Genomic DNA, 18,016 nt, shown 5'->3' with positions numbered 1-18,016 from the left:
CTGTATATATATTCCCTTAACTTTAGAATCAACTAAACAAAGTAAATTAATTCTTTCTTGTTTTCCTTTTTTTTTTATGTTAGATTAATCCTTTCTCTTGTTTTCATTTTTTTGTATGTTAGCTTCGTTAAAGATCCAAGTCTACTTCTCTCGTTAAATCAAAACTTGAGTATATATAATTCAAATTTAAAATTTCTCACTTATATTAAAAAAAAAATTTATGCAAAAACTCACAATTCAATCATCCTTTAAAACTACAAAATATGGAACTACCTTGAAAAAATAACTCTAATCCATCAAGAAGTTTTAGAATGCACAAGCAAAGCGCATTGATCTTGCTAATACAAAACTAAAATTAAAAACTAATATAGCTGCATTCCATTAATCACCAATGTGGCATCAAAGTTTCATATGTTAAGTGATGTACTTGGGTTTTTTTTAAGGAAAAATTTTACAACCTGAATTAAATCTAAAAACACTTTCGTATAGTGAAGTTGTATGCATGAGTGAATACATTTTATCTCTTTTCTTGGCGGAGCAACTAAATTGGAGAGATTTCCTACCAAAGTCTAGATTAGTGACATCTATCATGACGACATTGAAAATGGACCTTTGTCACTATGTGCGACCAAAAACAAAAAGGCCTTTGCCACTGATCTCCGACCCAAAAGTCATCAGCCCAACAAATCAGCATTCCAACTTCCCATTCCTCCGTCTTCGAGTGTTCGCCGCCGGCAAGTTAGCAACCATGGCCAACACAGTCCGCGTCGCTGCCGCTCAGATGACTTCGATCAACGACCTCGCCGCAAACTTCGCCACCTGCTCTCGCCTCGTTAAAGTACCTTCCTCCACTGACCATTTTTAGTAGTATTTTGCTTTACTTCCCGAGCTGTTTTAAATTATTTACTGTGCAACGAGTTGACTTTGCGGACCCTCCGTTGGTTCTGCAGCGAATGGAAAATTCAAAACACAATAAGAACTAGGATTTTTTTTTCCCGCTTTGCTTTTTTTTTTTTTTTTTTTGCTTTTACTGGAAACGGATGTGTACCTACTTTATTCCTAAATGTAATTTTTTTAACTAAATTCCTGCGAATGGTTGTATTACTGGGAATTATCTTGATTGGACTATTATCTGAGGGTGTTGAATAGCTGCCTCTAAAAGTTGTATGTGCTGAATTTAGACTATAACGAAGGGATTTGTTATGATCAATGAACAGGAAAGCACAAGAAGTCTCTTTATTTGAGGTATTTGGTTTGAATTCTAGTTTTGGAAAAGAAAAACACATAACATAAGAAAGAGCTTCAGCCCTGCTGTTTCCTTGACTTGGTGCTTGTGCATCCCCAACATAAGCTAACATAGTGGGATTTTTAGTGTGAAACGATTGTTAGCTCTTAAATTGTATGCAGGGGATTATAATTGAAAGAAAATGAGAGGAGTTGCAAAATAGATGAATCGTGGTTTAAGTTTCATCTTGCCACTTATGTGCTAGAGTGTGAAGATTATGGCTATGATCGCATGTCAGACTAGTAATGAAGCTTTATTTGTAACTTTTAACCACTGGGTAGTTGGCGAATTTCCATTTGGACCTGTTATTTACCAAGAAAGGAACGCTTAGAGGACAATTTGTATTTCAAATTCTAGATACCTATTGCCAATACCAGGAGAGAATCTAGTGATGCAGTGGGGCACATTTAAGATAATTGATGCTGCTGAATGTTTTGAGGTGATTACACATGTAGATTGCTTTTGCCACTGTTAGTGGTTCAAGCTCCATAGTAAAGTTGACCCACAGAAGTTACTGGCTGAAACTTACGATGTGCGGGATCTCATGAAGAAGGGGGAGAGGAAGTTATTAACTTCAAAGGGAAATTGTTATCATTCTTTAATACCTTTGTTGATTTTTCTTCCGAAATATATTGTGAACTAAAAGGATATAGTTCTTTTCCATCATTTTTTGCTTTCAGAATATCCTTTTCTTCTCCCTTCACACTTCATGATCCAAACAGGACTCTAAATATCTGTTGCAATAGCTCATAAGCGACATAGAAGTTACACTATTGAGATTTTGTAGGTGTCATATTTTCAAACTAATAATTAAAGTTTAATTTTCGTAAGGAAGCAGCTTCAGCTGGGGCGAAATTGATTTGTTTTCCAGAAAATTTTTCATATGTTGGTGACCTAGCTGGAGACAGTTTGAAGGTTGCTCAACCATTAGATGGACCAATTATGAAGGAGTATTGTTCTCTTGCAAGGTAAGGCCAAGAACCCTTTTTCCTTTCACTTTTCTAGTCTTTTAGGAGAAAAAGAAAAAAAAAATCTAAGGATATAAGGAAACATCAAGGGAGATCCTGCTCTCCACCCTTTGAAGTAATAGTAATTTATTCTAAACTGTCTTGATTGGTTAAAACTTCCACTTCTTGGTTATTTCTCAACCCATTCAATTGGTTGTTCAAGTGAATTTTTTTTTTCTTGTTATATGGTATTATGAGCTTCCGAACTACGAAGCTAAAATTTTACTGTCTTTGTGAAGGGATTCAAATATGTGGCTGTCTCTTGGAGGATTCCAAGAAAAAGGACCTGATGATGCACATCTATGCAATGCTCATGTTTTAATTGATGATGCTGGGACTATCAGAAGTGTATTCCGGAAGATGCACCTGTAAGATCTTTGACACTGTTTCTCCCTTGGTCTTTCTGTTCTATTTGGGTACAACTAAATCACCAGATACTCTCATTTTTGTCGATGGTATCTCAAAGACACAAGTTTATGCCATTGATATCTCAATTATCCTGTAAATTTCTTAGATCGAAAATCTGAATAAGTTGTTGAACATTTGAAGATTTGACGTGGATGTCCCTGGAAGTGCAGTTTACAAGGAGAGCAGCTTTACGGAAGCTGGTATGAAATATAGCTTTATTTGTTCATAGCCATGCTATTTTCTCTATATGGTATTCCAAGAGTTGTGTCTGTCTACCTGGATAACTTCTTGGTGTAGATTTTATGGTCGGTGCAATTGTTCCAGATCAAACCAAATGATTATCTTGAAATTTTGTTTTTGAAGATGGATTTAAGGTATCAACTAACCAGTGAATTAAGAACCTAGCAAGGTAGATCCACAATTACCAAGTGGGTGTCAAGAATTCCAAATTACAGTACTTAATTTAGTTCATTTTCCTCAATTTCTTTTTTTGATTCTCCAAAAGTTGTTGCACCCCATCTCTCTCTCTCTCTCTAAAAACTGATGAGCTTTTACAGGGAAGGAGATTGTTGCTGTAGATAGCCCCTTTGGACGTTTAGGTCTGACAGTGTGTTATGATTTGAGATTTCCGGAGCTTTATCAGCAGTTGAGGTTCCACCATAATGCACAGGTAAAATTCATTTTATGCACGTGGGAATAGTAGTTGTATCCTTATACAGTGATTTGCACTTTTCCCTTTGGCAGGTTTTACTGGTACCTGCTGCTTTTACAAAACCAACAGGTCAAGCACACTGGGAGATTCTTCTTCGTGCTCGTGCAATTGAAACTCAATGTTATGTATGAATGTTCTTCATCCTCCTCTAACATTTTGGTTTTCTACTATTAGTTTGCTGCCAAAGGTTTTTTTTTTAATTTATTTTTATTTTTAAGCACCATCTGTAATAGTTGATTGAACAACGCTTCAGCTTGTAGTGTTTTGTTATGTGCAAGTTTTATGATTTTATCATTTTCTTAGAATTGAATAGCGAAAAACAATCTGCATTGATTTTCTTTGCGTTCATACCTCTTCAAGATAAGCCTGAAAGAGTCTAGATATTCTCCTCTCATGGTTACTGCATATTGACATGTGCAATCTAATAAATGTCTGCCTGAAATTTTCAGCTACATGAAGTTGTTCTTTGGAAAGACATTGCATGTTTTAGTTGCTATTGATATTTACCGAAATATGTATTTTAATATGTGTGTCTAATTTTGCATTAAAACATTAGTTAATTGCAATAACTGCATGGAGGAGGGTCAACTCCAATGGATGTACAGTTATTAGTTTCTTGGAAAATCCCATGAATCCATCTTTTGACAACAGGACAAAATGCCAGGCAATGATCTTCAAAACTATGTTTGTGAATGGGTGGCTCCTACAAGACAATATGGTAGCTGTGTTATAGCTTTTTTGACAAGAATATTCACCCTGGATGCATATGTTATAATACCTATATTATTTGTTGATTGACCTGAGACGTTCAATTTCTGGAGTTCTCTTTTATACTGGGTTTTTAACATAAGTTTTATCTGATGGTATGAGCTCTCTTTCCTGATTATATGCCACTGTTTCACAGTCATAAACATCTTACAGGTCATAGCTGCTGCGCAAGCTGGAAAGCATAATGACAAAAGAGAAAGCTATGGTGACACCTTGATAATTGATCCATGGGGAACAATAGTTGGGCGGTTGCCGGGTCTGAAATATTTTCTTCCCCTATTCAATTTCTTTGGTTTTAACTTCTTTCCCTCTGTATGGTCCTTAGTTGACTTGTTTGATTTGGATATAGGCTCACTCTGAAACAGGCAGATGGAAAGCACGATTATGTATTTTCTCTTTCTTTTTTTCCCCCTCTGCTTATTTTTTTGTTCCCCACCAGAAAGAAGGGTGTGTGTGTGTGGGTGGGGGGGGGGGAGGTTTGATCATATAGGGAATGAATGTACCTATCCATTGACCGTCTCCTTTTCACAGCTAGACTTGCATAGTAGATGCTGCGTCACTACTTGATAGGTTAGATTTATGGTAGTAACCTGATCAGAGAGGGAGGCTTAGAAATTTGACTACTACCTCTCTCTCCAAGGAAGTTGCTAGTCTTGTGCCTTTAAATTAATGTTTTTGTCATGGTCAATATGTTCCAAGGGAAAGCTAGATCAGAGCTCCGAAACAACATATTACATTCTCTCAATTCATTTGAGGGAGCTTTGTATGGTCAAATCACTAGTTAAGTTTTCCTTGTTTAATCCATGAGAAATAGTATTTTGCGATCGTATTAGCTGAAAGCTTCTTGCAAGAAACAATTTCAAACTTAATGACCATATTATACTGTTCAAATGCTGTTCCAGATCGTTTGTCAACTGGTATTGCTGTTGCAGATATTGACTTCTCTTTCATTGATTCAGTTAGAGCAAAAATGCCCATATGCCAGGTAACTGGAAGTTGTTTACTATGCTTTATTACTACACAAATTCATTCTTCTCCCCCTCCCCCAAAAACACCCCAATGGAAAGCCAAAAAATGGTTTTATTGATTTAAATATGTTGAATTTGCATTCCCGAATAGCAAAAACATCTTGTCTTACTTAGCATTTCTCATTTGACGCGACCACATATTCTTCCTTATGACCTAGTTGCATTGTAATCCTTTCAGCATCGGAAGCCCATTGAGTTCTGGAAATCTGCCTCTCTGTAGGTGAGACGCGACCGTTCTAAGCATACACTGAACTTGCACAGGTTTTGGTCCATTTGTAATGCTTGTAACGGGATGCAATTGTGCAACTGCATTGTTAGGAAGTTCATGAAGCCTTCTCTGATTGATTAACTTTCTGCTTGTTTACTGTTACCACAACCTTTGTACCATCTGTGATCATAATGGTCTCTCTCTCTCTCTCTGCATGCGTGCAGAGACATCCACTCGGCATGCGCAGCAGAGTCTTGTATTAGAAGGAGAGATTGCTGGAGGGAGAAATCCGGAACTTGTTATTTTGTACTTAAAAATGCAAACTTGTTACTGGTCCAATGCTTTGATTTACTCGTTACTACTTTGGATAGAGCCCAAATGTAACCATTTCATGAGTTTTATGGCCTTTTTTTGTTAAATTATTTAGTCCAAAAGTAAAATTAAGTCCATTAACGTGAAATGCTTATTACATGCAGGACAGTTAGATTCATGTCTTTCATTTCAAAGGGGATACTCGATGGGCTTATTCCATATATCAGAGGGAACAATTTTATTTTATTCCCCTACTAAAATTACATTGAAGCTCGCAAAACACTTTGTGATTTGGCAGCCGCCCCTCTGTGCGATTTTCCTTATATGCAAACCGAGGCAAGGAAGATCTATTTTAGTCGAACAAAATACTATCAATTCTCACTCTCTTAACCATTGCCGTAAATTAAGAAATTTTTTGGGGTCAGTCTTACTTTTCTAAAGCGCCTGCTTTATATTTAAATGATAGGTCCTTGCGTAAATTAAGAGAAAAGGAAATTTCTGGTGCTTGCGGCAATAGTCGTGGACGAGTGGTGCTAGGAAAATTGATGATCCAGTGCCAGTTGCTGGACGTAAGCGGCCCATCAATTCCGTGTTCAAAGTTGAAAGGCATAAAGCAATTGCAGAAATGCTGATTGCAATCGGGGAACTCAAGGTTGAGACCAATTTGTTTGATCAGGCTCTCTCAACCTACGGGGATGTGAGATTATTGGTACTAAAAGCTAAGGTTTTTTGTTCTAAACTACATGAATTAAAGTCTTTTGACGTGAGATTATTTATACGTCATCATTTTATTATCCTCTTTTTTATTATACTATCTGTCACTATAGGTTACATCGTATCGAATATAATAATATGGACCCATAATCAAATCACGTATTTATTTTAATAATACACAACCAGTCTATTTATTATGCGTGTAACGGCCATGACCCATGAAACGCATCATGACTATTACTCTTCCACTGTACTCGCACTTCTACTATACTCCTACTTCACTATGGAGATTGGGGAGGCAGTAATAAAGGGTATTACACCCTATGTTACACCCCATTGCGTTTGCTTGGGTGCTTTAATGCATTGATGGAAATATATGCATTTTAACGCATATCTTTAACGCATTAATGGGTGCTTTAATGCATTGATGCATTTAATGCTTGGTGCTATAGCATTTTAACGTTGCAGTAATTGATTTGCATTGATGGAAAGATATGCAAGTTCGCGTGGCTGTTTTTTGAAGTCGGTTTTAGGATTCGTAAGCTTTGTGATTGCCTATCTTGTATGGCTACTTGTAAGAATTAGCCCAGGCTAGATCCATCCAAGACAAGTTCTGTCCTCAGAAAGTTTCAATTAAAAGGGAAAAAAAAAAGTTCTGTTCTTGGACTGTAAATCGTCGTTTAACATGTACTACTTGGTACTAATACGTCTAAAATTATAACTACAAATGCATATACAAGGCCAGAGAAAAGAAAGCTACGACAACCATAGCTTTTTCAAAGAAATAAAAATGTTATTCATTTCAGAGGGAAACGAAAAGGAGATTTACGATCTTGGGGTCGTGCAATCCTGGTCAAAGCTCGCCTGCCGCTTGGGCTTGATGACTTAACTATGGCAAATTATAGCGCTTACTATTACTTCAACACTCTTTTTAAGCTTAAACTAGACCTCCACAATGAGAAATTGAATTAGAACATATGAAACGGTAGCTGGGGATGCGCGCATTTTGAGGGACGCGCTGCTCTGTCAAGGTATAGTTGGCTATTGTGAATGTGTCATCCATCATACATTGTAAGATGATGATAAAGGAGGTAATTGGTGGATTAGGCATATTATCCCCTGGATTTGAAGATTTTGCAGCAAGCTGGGGAGCGGTTGCTCCTGTTGGAAAGTTGGAAACCTCCCTACTGGCCCTGTGGCCTGTTTTTATTTGCCAACCATGAGAACCTGAAGGGTCCGATTGCTTCACAAACACACCCGTATATTTGTATGATCACTATCAGATTAACAACGTTGAAAGGCTATTTTGTCAGCAAATTCTTTCACCTCACTGATAAGATTATATGTCCCGTTGGAAGACCATTTCTGGAGGAAAACCTCGCAACATTATTGTGTTTGTGTTTGTGTTTTGCTTACGGGAGGTTCAGGTGCTTTTATAGGCATCACCAGCTAATGAAAGGGAAAAAAGGGAAATCTCAGAGGAAATCTTGAATGCATCTAGCCACAGAAAAATGCTATTCTTCGCTGCAATGAACAATTTCATGTAAGAATATTACAAGCAATTCACTCACTCTGCCTCATTTAACAACAGCTGCTGCTACCATTCCTCTCTGCCTATCTTTTAGAGCATCACAACCATAGATGTGACAAAACCACAACTAACTGGTGGATGCATTTACTTTTGATTTCACCCACTTACGAAACAAGACAGCCAATGATACAACATTTTCCTGTGCCATATAGGATAACCTAAAAGTAAATCCTAGAGCACGAATAGTCTCCTGAGGGATACTGCCAACTATAAACTTCTCGAACTCGTTTCTCTGGTCATCATAAGAATATATTGGTATGAAATCATCACAATGCTTCCAAATATGCATATCTGTCAGCAATATCTGGCCTGTGGGGAGGTTGCCAACAAGTTGTGCACAAAATCTACCTGCACCTCGAAACTCAGGGGGTGTGGGGATGGCATGCCTATCCCAGGAACTAGAACCACGATCATCGCAATTTTCCAGTGTATAAATGGAAAAACATTCAGCTTCTGCATTTTTCCAGAAACCATAAACTAACAGCGCCAGCCGTCCCCTGAATTTCGTGGGTATCCACCAGCTTTGCCTGGACGAAAATATGGGGTGCTTGGGGGGTTCAATGAATTGGAACTTCTCCGTCTTCAGATCAAAAGAAATCAGCCCCAGCCGCTCAACCAGGCCATGCATCACCCAGTAAAGGACTCCATTACACAAGAAGCTGTCAGCCGGTAATCTTTCAGAAGACCCATCAAGCCCAATAGCCAGCTTTCTCCAAGAAGAATCGCGGCCGAGCGTCAGAATGTGGGCTTCCTGCTTAGAATTAGACTTGCTTATCTTGAGCAACTTGTAGACTTCATTGCCAGGATGGTACCCAAAGTAATAATCTTCATAAGCGGAATTGCGGAACCCACTAATTTCTGGAAGCCACACGATTTCCCGAGAACCGACACTGCAGACCATGGCACCGATACTCCCATAAGCACAAACAAGCCCATTCACCACTTTAGTGACTCCCTTGAACAAATCAAAAGACGGGATTTTAACCAAGCTAAGAAATGGTTGCGGACATTGAACCTGATCCTGAACTCGAAGGAGTGGCGAGTAATAGACAGCTAGACCTATAGGGTTTTCAGGAAACCACATGTCACCTTTGTAATCTCTGGCATCAGTGATAGAGACGAGGAGGCTGCCATGGGGTTGCTGTCTTAAGTAAGCCCTCAAGAATGGAGGATCCCGAACGATTGAGCACCAGGCCTTGGAGACGCACATGCACTGGTGAAGATTCTTGGCCGGAAGCCGAGTCAGAATATCGGATTGCAGTTCATCAGGTAGATGATCTAGCATGGCTCTTGATTCACCGACGACAACAATCCCAGCAGTTCTTTTCCTCTTCCTCATCAGCTGCCTCTCTCCCTTTTCCATCTCTTCATCATCCATCTTTGATCCCTTCATCCTCCTGGTTAATTTTGTGAAATTTAGCTAAACCCTCTCGCACTTCTCAATGGCACAGTCGCATCTATTTCCCAAATTCTGAGACTTAAAGGGGATTTCGGACATCTTCTCCATTTGTCCTATTAGGATATCTAGCAGGATTCCTGCTTGCTTTAAAGATATATCCTAATTGTGCTGAATTACCCCGATGCCCTTGCAAAACTTGGCCAAATCTTTTATGTGTGCTTTGCTTAAAATGATTGACAACATCAATAATTGTACATTTTGGAATTATAAGAGGATTGTATTTCTTTTCTAAATCTTCTAATTTGGTAAGTAGTTAATGAATCATAGACTAAAAGATGGGGCTGCAAATCTTTTAGTCTAAATCTTTTAGCAAAATCTTTTATGTGCGCTTTGCTTAAAATGATTGACAACATCGATAAATGGACCTGGGCTGGTACTTTTTGGAATTATAAGAGGATTCTATTTCTTTTCTAAATCTTCTAATTTGGTATGTAATTAATGTATCATAGACTAAAAGATAGGGCTGCAAGTCACTCAAGCGCTTGCGAGCTGGGAGCTTGGTCAACACTAAGTCGAGTAGAACTTGAGTTTGCTTGGTGGGTCTAGGGGTCACCGAATTCGGTACGTTGAAATTTGTGATTGGCAATTTGGTAATTTGATCAAATTTGTATTCGATTTCAAATTCAAATTGGTAATTTGAAATTGATTATTCGATAATTTGGTAGAAAAGCGATGTTTACCAAATTCATCGAATTCTAATGTGGTATAAAATAGATAACGAGGTTTTCAATTTGGTAATAATCGATTTCGAATTCAAATTCGGTAAAATGAAATAAGATATACCATATTACCGCATTCGAATACCAAATTAGTTTATAAAATTATATAATATATAAGTAAATGCTATATAGTATTAATATATTATATAAGTAAAGACTATTAATAATAGATAGTATATAGTATTATATACCTATCATAATAAAAATATATAATGATGTATAATATGCTATTTTAGTATTTGTTATATGATTATAATAATACAAATATACAATATTACATAACTATAATACTCATTCTTTTATACATAATTAGAATTAGATAATAAGTATAGTACTAAATATTACACATCATTAGTAATTAGAATTTAGACATTGGTTCATCATTCATGTTTGAATTATTAAATATTTGAATGTGTAACTTTTAACTTGCAAGTATTAGAATACTCTAAAATTATATTACATATATAATATGTGGATTAATATTCTCTAATCACTAATTTTGTTTAAACATAAACAACTAAGCACTATAATTAAGCAGTCTAAGTGAATGTATATGAATTACATGTCAACTTATTAGTGTACTAACATTCATCATTGAAAGCAATCAAGTTATTTGCAACTTAAGCATTTAAACTATATAAAAAATAAGAATAAATGTAAGTTTAATGCAACACATAATCAGTAAATTATAAGTGACTAGGTGTATACAACTACACAATTGAATTCCATTTTAATTATGTGAAAATTACTATCCAATTCGGTTATAACCGATTTCATGACCATTTTCGAATTCAATTTGGTAATCGAATGAATTCGTTTATTTCCAATTCGAAATTAAAAACGGTTTAGAGTTTTACAAGTGAAATAACCCAAAAAATCGAATTCAAATGACCGAATAACTGAATTTGTACCGAATGCACACCCTTAGGCGAGCTAGTCAAGTTAAATACTCGCCTTGTTGGCTTATCAAATCGATTGAGCTCATATTTATATTTTTAGTGTGAAAATACATGCACTCTTTTTTATTTTTATTATTTATTGGGATGAAATATTTATTTTATCCATTTTTAAAAATAAAATATTTTTCACATTTTTATTTGAACTTGAACTTGAACTTGACCATGGTGGAACTAGCGTTCTGATTCAAGTTTCTAAAATTAAACTAAGTCAAGCACAGCTCGATAAGGCCAAAACTCAACATTTTTCTTTTTAATATAAATGAGAAGTTTTGAACTCGAAACTTTTTATTTACACTCTCTTTTCGTATCATCCAATCTATCCCTCTCTCAAGCTCAACTTGATTTGACTTGTTTGCAACCTTACACTAATACAATCATGTGAATATAAGGTTATACTCATGATTGTAATCCAATAAACTCTTGTCACATCATTCAATAATATAAACTTCTAAAATCATCTAAGGAGTGATATTTCATTTTACATATCTATGATCCAACGGTGAATTGATATTCATCAGTATAATACCCAAAATGAACTAGAGAACTCTCCATGAATATAATCCTATATTTTAATTTATATTAGATTTAAATAAAAATACTAAAGCTATTGTGGTTGCCCCAGTCCTAGAAAAATTTTACCTCCTACTCAGAAGATTATAGAGTTCACCACTGTCGCCAATCCACCATCATCTGAGCTTAGAACATTGAGCTAACCACTTAAACATTTACAATTTTCATTGCAATAATAGGACTGGATTCTCTATAATTGTCAGAGCAATTATATCGTACAATCAGTGACCCAACTATATTTAATTTGAGAGATTAGATTAGATCGATCAAATTAATTGTAAGCACGGCTTCAATGATTGACAAAATTACCTGCATTATGCCTATTGTTATGATATGTATTATTTAACACTGGTAATTACAGAATCCCGGAACCCTGTTACCGTTCCCCTCGAATCTAGCATTTCCAATCCTATGCCCTCCTGTTGGACTGCCGTTGCAATGATTCAAATACTATCCCTGTTACGCTTTTTTTTAAAAAATAAATCTTATATATACTAACAGTGTATATCTTGGATACACGACACATATGCAATGATAAAAATGTATACACTGTCAATGTATAGAAGATTAATCCTTTTTTTTTTTTTTTGCTTATTCATTTTCTACTTCTTATTTTCTTTCCCTTAGAAAACCTTTGACATGCAATGCACGCACGTAGGATAATTTCTGATTCTTCTACATACGCTTCAAAAGTAAATAGATTAATTTTACAGCACGTATCCTTCAGAAGGACGTAGGCTAACTTAAAAATATAGAAATACAGAAAAGATATGTATATCTAAGGGAGGGGAAAAGAACTTCACCCATGAATCCATAGCAGAAGTTTTTAATTTTCTCGTCTTAGCAAACTCAAAAACACTATCAACTGCACAGTTGATTGCAAGCCTTACAGTACTTAACATCATTTTCAAGAAATAATAACCAAAGAACTAAAAAAACCAACCAACAAAAACATTTGTACAAATATGAACAGTCCTAAGCAATCCTGACAAATTCACCGTTTATCCCTCAATTCACCAAGTATTTATGCGCCGAATCTGGGCTTGCCAGCAGGTCAAAGGGTTTGCCCAGGGCATCTTTCAATATTGAAATCTGACCTTCTTTGAGCAGTATGTCTTCGTCAAGTCCCTCTATCTTTTTCTTCAAGATATTGATCTCGCGGTTCAACAACATGTTCTGCTCACTATACTGCTTAACTTCCCCCCACATCAAATCTCTCTCTTCAGACACTTTTGGTAGAATTCCCTTAACAATTGTCAGTTCCTTGGTGTATTCTTGCAATTCATTTTGAAGCTGATAGATATTCTCATCTTTCTTGATCATCTGTCAGAAAGATGTAGTAAAGCCCGGTAACAAGAAGGTACATCATAGTAATAACAACATAGAAAACTAAACAATTTTTATTTATCACATTTTACATAAAGTACATCAGTAAAAAGCCAAATCAGATATTCTAGACAAATTATAATATACATCTTCATGCAATTTACAAAAGTCATTCCTCGTAAAAATGATAGACAATTTATAAAACTTTGAAAAGATCTTTTACAAGTACTCTACTACAGCTTCTACCATATCTGTGCAATGTCAGCTGTCTAATCAGGTTATTATCCCACAAGTAGTTGCAGCCCCATTAGCTCAGGTGACAGACAATCACTATATTCTTGACTTCAGAAACAATTCTTACCACTGAAAAGGATTAATGTAAGATACCTAATACTGGTAAGGTAAGCGAGAAGAAAATGCCAGTTCCTTTTTCTTTTCTTAGCATACAAAAATGATCAGACATTTATAGAACATTGCCAACCGTAAAGATGGATTACATCAAAAGTATGTCAGCCATGAGCACAAGTAATATGCCAATTGAGCTGCATAACTTCCATCAGAACAAAGGCTTGCTAATTGAGTAGTGAGACTTCAAGTCATAAGAATACTGACAAGTGGTTAATCATATGCTTGAAACAGAATGTTGAAGTGTATGAAACTAAATAATTCTAACAATGTAGCGCCAATAAGCAGAAAGATGCCAGTTAAGTTGCAAAACAGTATGTAAAACGAAAACCTTTTCATTGGGTTGCAAAAATTCCATGCAAGATACTTCAGAGTGATAACAAATTGGTAAATACACAATGGATTTTCACAAATTAACAGATTAAGCATAAGCACCAAGATAATAACCAGCTTTAGTGTTAAAAACTTAATAAAAGTTCGAACTCCTCAGTGAGTTATATGTTTTATCCAACGAAACTAGTTAATTTATTTTCATTTCAGTTGATTTGACTGCTACACGACTAGTATATGCTTAACCTTATGCAATTTAATGCGCACATTCCAAGGTAATCCAGTCAAATTAAATTGCCATAAACGCAAGCATGCCAAACAGTAAGGTTGCAGGATTTCCTGAAGTTTGAGGTCTACTCTGATTAATTTGATTAGATCACCTTGGAATATGCATCACAAATTACATGAGTGACGAAATTTAGCACTAAAGCTGATTCTCAAGTATCTCTTGGAATATGCACCATAAATTAAACCGCTAGTAAAAGATCAAATTTAAACCTCAAATCGCTTCCCTCATTCTCAATTCTAGACACAATCTTCTTAACCATTTGGAATAACCAAGATGCATTGCAGACTTAAATGAGTTAACAGTTATGAAATCCATGATCCTTTGTAATTACAAACTGCAACATAAGAAAAGAAATATGCACGAGATAAACAAGATATTTTGTGAATAAATAGGCTTAGCAAAAGGATTATTCAGCTCTATGCATATTCATTCATTGTGACTTTGAGCCACGCATTTTTCTTTTTGATAAGACCACAATCAATACCTTCCATGGAAAGTACAAAATCAGAATAGAGAATGTGGAGAGTTGTTAACAAAATTTGTCACTCATGTAATTTATGGTGCACATTGCAATGTAATCCAGTCAAATCAAATTGCTATAAACACAAGCATGCCAAATAGTAAGGTTGTACGATTACCTGAAGTTCAAGGTCTTTCGTCTTGTGAGTTAAGCAAGAGAGGGTATCCAGTGCATTTTGCACTTCAGCTTTAAGAATATCATTCCCTCTAACAGCAGCTGCCAATTCAGCTTGAAGTTGCTCAATGTCCAGCTCTTTGGAATAAAGCTTCTCCCGTAACAAAGTTGTTAGTAAAGTTTCAGCTTTGAGCTCTGATTGTATTATATCCTTTACGATTGAAACAGAATGTTAAGAGAGAACAGGGTCATAGAACGTAAGTGAGTGAAACATCTACATGAAAATTTACAAGCAAAATAACATATGTCAAGACCAAATACCTCTGATTTTTTATTGCTGTGACATGTGTCAACCCCTAAAACAGGGCACTGAGATTCCAAAGAGACTGGCTGAGACTTTTCATGCAACACAGTGGAGACAACAGACAAACTCTTTGTTAAGTTTTCAATTCCTCTGTTAAAACCCTGGAGCTTCACCTCACATTCAATGATAAATTGGCTACTTAAGCCAGTGTCTTCAACGCCTAACCCAGCTTTAGTAAACTGATTTGCATTTGACTTCATGTACTCAAGTAATTTATTGCACAGCTGGGCACTGTCCGCAAGGAAAGAAAGCCCTTGGTTCTGCAGGCAGCAAATACGATTCCACAATTCCTGATCTAGCTTAAACGTTGAAAAACCACCCTCCTTTCCAGCATCTTTTAAACGATGTAGTAGGTTTATATTTTCATGACGAAGAGAATCAATTTCAAGCCTGCAAGACTCCACCTCCTTCCTCAATGCATGCTCCAGCCCCGTCAACCTTATTTGTTCCATTTGCAGTTTCCCTAGCTGCTTATCAATGTTCTCCACAAAATTCTTCTTCTGAATTTCCTCACCAAGTCCACGTAATCCCTCAATTGTTTTTTCCTGTTCACTACACGTCCTCTGTAATCTAGTAATAGACCTGTGCAAGTCCTTGCATTCTTTCACCTTCTCCTCATAGTTTCTTTGCATGCAATCTCTACCCTCTTCAGATGCACTATACTTCTCTTGCAGCTCAGACAAAATTTTCTGCAGGTTTTGCTTTTCTTCTCTCAATTCCTTGACTTTTGTAGTCAGGTCCTCAACCTGCTTCTCAGAATGTGTCATCTTGCTTTTTATACAAGTTTCCTTCTCACAAAAAGAAGAGACCTCCCTCTGCAGGGAGACATTCTGCTCTGCAAGCTCCCTTACCCTCTCACGAAGTCTATGTTCTTCTGCCTGGTATTTCTCCAGTTTAAGAGACCACTCACCTGACCTTCTGTCTAACTCTTTCTCCAGAGCTGATTGCAACTCATTCTTTTCCTTCTCCAATCTCCGAGTCTTTGAATCCAATTCTGACCTAACTTCTTTAAGTTCTTCCTTCAGAGAAGCCCTATCAGCAATCCAATCCTTCAGAATAGATGAAACATTGTAAGCCATGTTTACCCTTTCAACACTCAAGCCTCTAATTGTCTGAACCAACGATGGCAGACTAAGCTCAGTGTGCTGAAGAAAATTCTCTTGTTCAAGCTCTTCTGAAAGAAACATGGCCTGATCCTCAGCTTCCTTAAACTTGCTAACTAACTTGAAATCTGCATCTTCTCCTGACACAATGTTATTTGAGAATTCACAGCTGTCAGCAAAGAAGCATTTTCTACCGGTAAAACCTGAGGTTCCTTCACAAGCATATCCATCAGAAGCTCCATTAACATCATTGAGTGTACAAGTTTTTGGAGGAACTCCATCAGAATCTCCACTAGGACTTCTAGTTAAGGATCCACTATAGATGTCTTCAACTGTGATTGGAACGTCAGAATCTAATTCTTTTGAACTTTTCTTGGGAAAAAACTTTGCCTGGGAAAGTCTCTCAACCACATGTTTAGCCAGTTTCCTAGGAGATTCATTGCCAAAGCCATTCTCCACCCAATCCCTTGATGAAAGATGAAGCTGTGCTACATCAATTTCTCTAAAAGATTGAGATTTAGGTTTTCGTGTCCTATCATTGGTTGGAGAAACAGAGGCATGATGCTGAACTACTGGGGCTTGCTTTCTCAAGTCATTTACATTTTCAATATGATTTCTCATGGAAAACTTACCCTGCAATGAGCTCTGTTCCAGCTGTTCTTCCCCATCAATATAACGGTCCAATACTCCATTTGAAACATTACTCGAACTGTAAGAGGAACATTCTGATGAATCATATTGCAGCCCAGAAGAAGGAACACAACCACGCTTCTCGACTCTGTGTCCATTTTGAACAGTGCCACTTTCAAAGAACTTTGTCCGATGTTGCCTCTCAGGAGTCAGAGTGCGACTACAAAAGGGATAAGCTATTGTCAAATAACATATTTTCATATTAACAGAATAAATAGTATGCCAACAGATGGCAACATCAAAAGACAATTTTATAATTCAGCGCCTACCGAGATGAATGGCGACCAAATTGCTTGACTGACCCATTACTAGTACTACATGGAGACCCTATTTGATCAATTCCAGTACTTTGGATAGCCGCACCATCAAAGATGGCTGCAGATGATGATGAACGGCTTCTTCTAAGAAATGGTGTGCTACTAGCAGCACAGTTTTCAGTGGTTTGCTTTTTATTCCTGCATTTGTCATTCCCATCTGCTTGTTTATCCCAATAGACTTGCTTATGAGCTGATTTTGGTGAAACTTGATTAGTACCACCATTAGCTGAAGATGATCTGAAAAAGAAGAGTTTCTTCATCTCTGTGCCCTCAATTTATCTCTACTTTCAGAACTCCCACATAGAAACTTTTGAAGTATCAGACACCCTATTCAAACATAGAGATTACCAATAGTGAGAAATTCATAGAGGAAAGCAAAAGGCAGCATCAGAATCATAAATCAAGTAGAAAACTGCTAGGGATTATGCTAAGAAACATTGACTATTTAAAAAAATGAAGGGGGAAAAGAAAAACGTGATCCGTGGAACACGGAAATGTAATACAAGAACATTTTGGTTTATATAATTCCCACCATTGGCTTCAGAAAAGTAATGAAATTATGGCATTCATTTTGATAACCCTCTTTACCTAGAGCAGAAATCATGAGAACCCCCAAAAGAGAATCAATCAATGTGCTTTCTGATTCATAATTAGATAAACATGAGTGTCAGAAGCACTGATTGCAATGGAGCTTAGCTCCTTGTTTAAAAGACCACACTAACCCCACTCTCTTTCTTCAAACCCTTTATACATATCACCCTGTCAAGGGTCCTAATCAACATTAAACCTTTTTTCTAAAAAAAAAATGCCCTAGCTAA

The 18,016-nt window shown here is 36.6% G+C and overlaps 3 protein-coding genes across 7 annotated transcripts; 1 reads left to right on the top strand and 2 right to left on the bottom strand.

Moving 5' to 3' along the window:
- Positions 1 to 646: 646 nt before the first annotated feature.
- On the top strand, positions 647 to 5,910 carry LOC113753621 (nitrilase-like protein 2). Of its 5 annotated transcripts, none has more exons than XM_027297831.1 (10): positions 660 to 838; positions 2,117 to 2,253; positions 2,532 to 2,660; positions 2,842 to 2,900; positions 3,258 to 3,370; positions 3,445 to 3,537; positions 4,334 to 4,436; positions 5,083 to 5,165; positions 5,387 to 5,428; positions 5,667 to 5,910. In XM_027297831.1, the coding sequence occupies exons 1-9, from the start codon at positions 749 to 751 to the stop codon at positions 5,426 to 5,428; spliced, it is 849 nt and encodes a 282-aa protein (XP_027153632.1). In that variant the 5' UTR covers positions 660 to 748; the 3' UTR covers positions 5,667 to 5,910. The 5 variants fall into 5 exon arrangements, with proteins under 5 accessions (XP_027153656.1, XP_027153632.1, XP_027153624.1 ...); XM_027297823.1 differs by having other exon boundaries at positions 5,641 to 5,910; XM_027297855.1 differs by lacking the exon at positions 5,387 to 5,428 and having other exon boundaries at positions 647 to 838; positions 5,429 to 5,910.
- A 2,190-nt stretch (positions 5,911 to 8,100) lies between these two features.
- Positions 8,101 to 9,411, bottom strand: LOC113755728 (F-box only protein 8-like). The gene has a single exon (XM_027299641.1). The coding sequence runs from the start codon at positions 9,409 to 9,411 to the stop codon at positions 8,101 to 8,103; it is 1,311 nt and encodes a 436-aa protein (XP_027155442.1).
- Positions 9,412 to 12,498: 3,087 nt separating this feature from the next.
- LOC113760590 (coiled-coil domain-containing protein 18) lies at positions 12,499 to 17,505 on the bottom strand. Its single transcript, XM_027303231.1, has 4 exons — positions 17,151 to 17,505; positions 15,046 to 17,041; positions 14,729 to 14,935; positions 12,499 to 13,063 (listed from the first exon to the last, which is right to left on the bottom strand). Exons 1-4 carry the CDS (start codon positions 17,456 to 17,458, stop codon positions 12,749 to 12,751), a joined length of 2,826 nt encoding a protein of 941 aa, XP_027159032.1. The 5' UTR covers positions 17,459 to 17,505; the 3' UTR covers positions 12,499 to 12,748.
- Between the last annotated feature and the right edge of the window lie 511 nt (positions 17,506 to 18,016).

Source organism: Coffea eugenioides, chromosome 2 (assembly GCF_003713205.1).
Source record: "Coffea eugenioides isolate CCC68of chromosome 2, Ceug_1.0, whole genome shotgun sequence".
Classification (NCBI taxonomy): Eukaryota; Viridiplantae; Streptophyta; class Magnoliopsida; order Gentianales; family Rubiaceae; genus Coffea; species Coffea eugenioides.
Note: the sequence above shows the minus strand (reverse complement) of the source record. Positions and strands in the feature narration are given on the sequence as shown.

Excerpts from the sequence above, each read along its gene's own strand:
- LOC113760590 (XM_027303231.1), bottom strand. The coding sequence starts at position 17,458 with ATGAAGAAACTCTTCTTTTTCAGATCATCTTCAGCTAATGGTGGTACT. Across the intron at positions 17,042-17,150 it reads TTTGGTCGCCATTCATCTCG|TCGCACTCTGACTCCTGAGA; the intron begins GTAGGCGCTGAA and ends TCCCTTTTGTAG. Across the intron at positions 14,936-15,045 it reads ACAGCAATAAAAAATCAGAG|GATATAATACAATCAGAGCT; the intron begins GTATTTGGTCTT and ends TCAATCGTAAAG.
- LOC113755728 (XM_027299641.1), bottom strand. The coding sequence starts at position 9,411 with ATGGATGATGAAGAGATGGAAAAGGGAGAGAGGCAGCTGATGAGGAAG.
- LOC113753621 (XM_027297855.1), top strand. The coding sequence starts at position 749 with ATGGCCAACACAGTCCGCGTCGCTGCCGCTCAGATGACTTCGATCAAC. Across the intron at positions 2,254-2,531 it reads GAGTATTGTTCTCTTGCAAG|GGATTCAAATATGTGGCTGT; the intron begins GTAAGGCCAAGA and ends GTCTTTGTGAAG. Across the intron at positions 3,538-4,333 it reads CAATTGAAACTCAATGTTAT|GTCATAGCTGCTGCGCAAGC; the intron begins GTATGAATGTTC and ends AACATCTTACAG.